Consider the following 4273-nt stretch of genomic DNA (forward strand, 5'->3'; position numbering starts at 1 on the left):
GCCAGCACCGAGCAGTGAGCTGGAGTACGATGAAAACAGCAGCAACTCCAGTACAGTCTGTTCAGACTCTGCCTCTGTGCAGCTCAGTTGGCACAAAGGATTTTACAACCCAAAGTGCTCTAAAGCCGAACCGAAACGGTGGAGAGATGTAAGGATGCTTTTTGGACTTCACAAAGAAGCTTCCAGTGGCGACAGAGAAAAAAGGCTGACGACGCCTCTGACTGTGGCTTCTCTGAACAAGCAGTTATTGGCTAGGCTTGATGCAAAACACTCCCAGCATGCATTGCCTGGCTACAGGAAGAGTGTTCTGCAGACGGAGTTCCTGCGGCCTGTACAATGCCTCACGTTTGAAGAAATGAGCAAAATAAACACTCCCACGGAGCGAACAGTGTCACGCCACGAATCTCAGATTACCAAACCTGCCAAGTGCCCTAAAATGATCGATGCCTCATCTGACCGTGAAGCAGACAGCACGTCAGCCAATGAGGAGGTTGGGTGTGGAAAGTTTCCAGTCATAAGCACCAGGAAAAATACACATCAACAGACATCAATGTCAGGATGCGGCTTCGGGCAGCAAGACATCCTGCCTGTCAGCTCATTCTTTCATCCTCCTTCAACCTGCCGGTCTAATTCAGATGAGTTTACTGACTCCTCCCAGATGTTTGAGCATTGGGAACGTACTTTAAATATGCACTTGCCTTTTACAAGCTATGCTCCTGTGTTTGAGGATATTGCATGTTTACCCAGTGAACCCAATAATTGCAATGATATTCAAAGTGACATAGAGGAAACTATTTGATGACTAAAGAAATGAACATCCTGAGTTTTATTTTGGACTCTGAGCAGAGAAGGGTTTCATTTCTGTCTAAATTAGTAAAATACATAAGGCAGAAAAGTTACAGTATTTCTTTCTTCCTATTAGTTCATTACTTCCATTGTACAACACACAGTATGATATTTGTCAAGCAGTGGCAATTAAAATCACAAGTTCACAACCAATATAAATATATCTTCATTTGGATATTTGTACAATTGCCGTTTTTCAGTAGTGAAACAGATATTCAAGCAATACTCATTATTTAATCTCTTTTCTGTTTTCATGGCGTATTTCTTGAAAATTACGTCCAACTCTGAAAATTATTTTATTAACAGAATAAAGGTTTTGCCTCTATTTCAATCCGAACTGTCTTCAGCTTTTTTTTTTATTAAAGTCTGCTTGATGTCCTGCGTTTTGATAAAGTATATGATTGGATTTACAGCCGGAGGGAAAAGACTTTACAACAATACTAATAAAATACGAACGTCCAGACTGATATAGAAACCAACAGTATTAGTGACGTAAACAAAACATCTGGGTCAGAACGTGATGACAGTTGAGATTGTTGTGTTCGGTTATGCTTAAGGTGTGTAATCAAAATAATGTGTGACAAGCTTCTAATTAAATATTAAATATTCTACAAATATCCTTTTTAGTTTTAGTTTTCTAATGTTATTCTGCATCAATTGAGTAATTTAATATTGGTTTTATTTTTATTTGTATTGTGAAAATTGTATTGTTAAATGTCGATGATTTATGTACTAAGGACTTTCAACGGAAACAAGACCGCAAGGGCTTTTTTGAAATGCTCCTCTTAGACAGGATGTTTGACTTTATTTGTACTGTAATACATGCTACTGTGTGACTGTACTTGTACTCTATCATTCTATCTAATAAATATATTCATCATCATCATCATCATTTAACGCTTAATCTTCTGACATAAGACATGTGAGTACTAACATGAGCACAGAGCAGGTGATTCTGGAAGATTGTTTAACACAGTGCCTGGAATCTGGGAAGAAAGAGATGAGCCATTAAAATGAAAATAATGAAATGAATAAAATAAAATATGACTAATAGACTATATTTCCACCAGTGCTCTTCGTCTTAACCTTTTCTGTCAAAAGAAGAACGTGTCAAGTCAACACTTTAGATTAAAATAAAAATAAATGGAAACTTTGGACTCTCCAGTCTGCATGGCTGCAAAAGAGTACAGTATTTACTCTGTCACTGACAAACCGGTCCAACAGATGACAACCTGGAGGTAATTACATAAACAAACAACCGAACAAAGAAAGAAACACAAACATGAAGTCTATGAGGCTGACATTTGCCTCGAACGCACTGATAATGCAGATGAAGGACAGAAAGGCGGGGCGGGGCGGGGCAGCAACCTGGTCAGACGTCACTTTATTTTATTTCTTTAGTAAAAAAATAAAAATCCAAACCCGCGACTTTTGTTCCGGCAGAGCGCCACGTAGTATTTTTATTTTTGGTTTTTCTCCTTTTACGGCTTTAATAATGACGCGACCGTTACTGTGATGCGTCTGCCCGCTTCCACAGACGGAGCGCCTCCTCCTCGCTTTCTCTTCCGGGTACTGATGCTTCCATACCGCGGCACCAGGAGGATGTTGCTGACGCGCTGCTGTTTCAGACCCGTCGATCTGAGCTGGCTGCAGGATCCCACGAGTTCTGCACCCTTTTCTTGAGTTTTTGAATGCTTGATATGATGAATATTGTCGTAATAGCGTTGTTATTAAATATGGGGAGCCATGTGTCTATAATGTATAATGTGCGGTAAACAGAATATCTAGTGGAGGTAGGTCAGACTTTAGATGCTGATTAAACGAACAGATGTGTATCTGTATTTATTATATTGGTGTAGAATCTCGGTTTTGCGTCGGCTGACGTATGTCTGTGTGTGTGATTTACAGTGAAACTGTTCTTTATTCTTAGCTCAACTCTTGTGCTGTTTCAGACCGAGATGCTCCACGGCTCAAATATCCTGGGGCCCGAGAGGCCCCTGGTCATGAAGATGTCATTCACCTCCTGCGTTCAGGGTACTGTGTTCCTGCCTCTGGTCGGACTAATAACTTGTGTCTTCATATCCTCCGTTTTTCATTTTGATGAATCCACTGGAACACACTGCCAGGTAACAGTGGCAGGTGCCTCTTATTTTATTTTTTTTGTGCCACATTTCTGCACTAAATAATAGATCATTACCATGTGCTTCCAGGTCCCTAATTACCTGCCGTCTATCAGTGCCTCCATAAGTCTGAGTCCTGAGTGCCATATCTGGCGATTCTGCATTGGATTGCACTCAGCGCCAAGGTTCCTGGTTGCCTTTACCTACTTCAGATTTTACAAGACGCGGTTTGCCTCAAAGTTCCCAGAGAGTCCACTCAGCTGCTTGAACCTGGCCTTTTCTATTTCTGAGAACCTTGGCCTCCTGCTCCTCACATATGTATCATCCAGTGAAACATATTGTGAGTAATTTCGAAAAAAGTGACAGTTATAACATTGATTTGTTTATTACACACAGTAGTTATATTAAAGTAAGAAGCAATTGTCTTTTCTACCTTAAATTTCTCTCTTTGCTTTTACTCTTCAGTTGTGCATAAGGAAGGATTTGTCCTCTTCGTTATTAGTTCCCTCATCTACATGATGATAACGTGCCGTTTATGGAAGGCTATTAAGGAGTATTCTTTAAATCCTGATGTAAGAAACGCTGAATCCCACACACAGACTGAAATCACCCGGAAAACCTGAAATCAAGGCATTCTCTATAATTCATTAATATTTTTTTCCCCTCCTTTATACTGCAGGTTGCCAAATCTCACCACTGGAAAGTTCGTCTTTTCGGTCTCAATCTGTCTTTCTGTGCTTTTGCTGGCTTCTTCTATTGGAAACACAACATGTACTGTGAGTCAGGAAGTAAGTAAATCAGCTCTATTGTATTTACTTAACCTATAAGCAGGTGATAATTGTGCTCAACCATGTCTCCTATTTCCTTATTTTCACAGGTTACACACTTTTTGCTCTGTTTGAGTATCTCGTTGTTTTCTCCAACATGGCATTCCATCTCACAGCAGTGTGGGACTTCAAGAGCCGGGAGGTCTTGCTCATTTCCTCCTCTGAAGACAAAGACTTCTGACTAGAAACTCAAGGAATAAGTGCTGAATGTATAACCACTACCCATAATAACAGCCTTCATCTTGTTCAAGAGGAAGAGCTGGGTGGAGTTTTTTACCATACATGCCCGTGATGATAATAGCTCCAGAGTTGTGAGAGTAGAGGTCAGACGTGTTTGAAAAAGACATGCATCTGTGTTACTGTATGGTCCTTTCAGTTCAGTTCTGTGCAATGTCTGCCTGATGCATGGATGACCTTACCTAAATATGACTCTCCCTAAGCCCCATAAAGTTTTAATAATTGATCAAATGTAAATAAAAA

General features: G+C 40.2%; 1 protein-coding gene across 1 annotated transcript; it reads left to right on the forward strand.

Annotated features, from left to right (window-relative positions):
- Positions 1-2795: 2795 nt before the first annotated feature.
- On the forward strand, positions 2796-4273 carry LOC137914642 (post-GPI attachment to proteins factor 2-like). Its single transcript, XM_068758156.1, has 5 exons — positions 2796-2972; positions 3057-3306; positions 3432-3538; positions 3646-3754; positions 3844-4273. The coding sequence occupies exons 1-5, from the start codon at positions 2805-2807 to the stop codon at positions 3972-3974; spliced, it is 765 nt and encodes a 254-aa protein (XP_068614257.1). The 5' UTR covers positions 2796-2804; the 3' UTR covers positions 3975-4273.

This window comes from Brachionichthys hirsutus, unplaced genomic scaffold, assembly GCF_040956055.1.
Source record: "Brachionichthys hirsutus isolate HB-005 unplaced genomic scaffold, CSIRO-AGI_Bhir_v1 contig_1488, whole genome shotgun sequence".
NCBI lineage: Eukaryota > Metazoa > Chordata > Actinopteri > Lophiiformes > Brachionichthyidae > Brachionichthys > Brachionichthys hirsutus.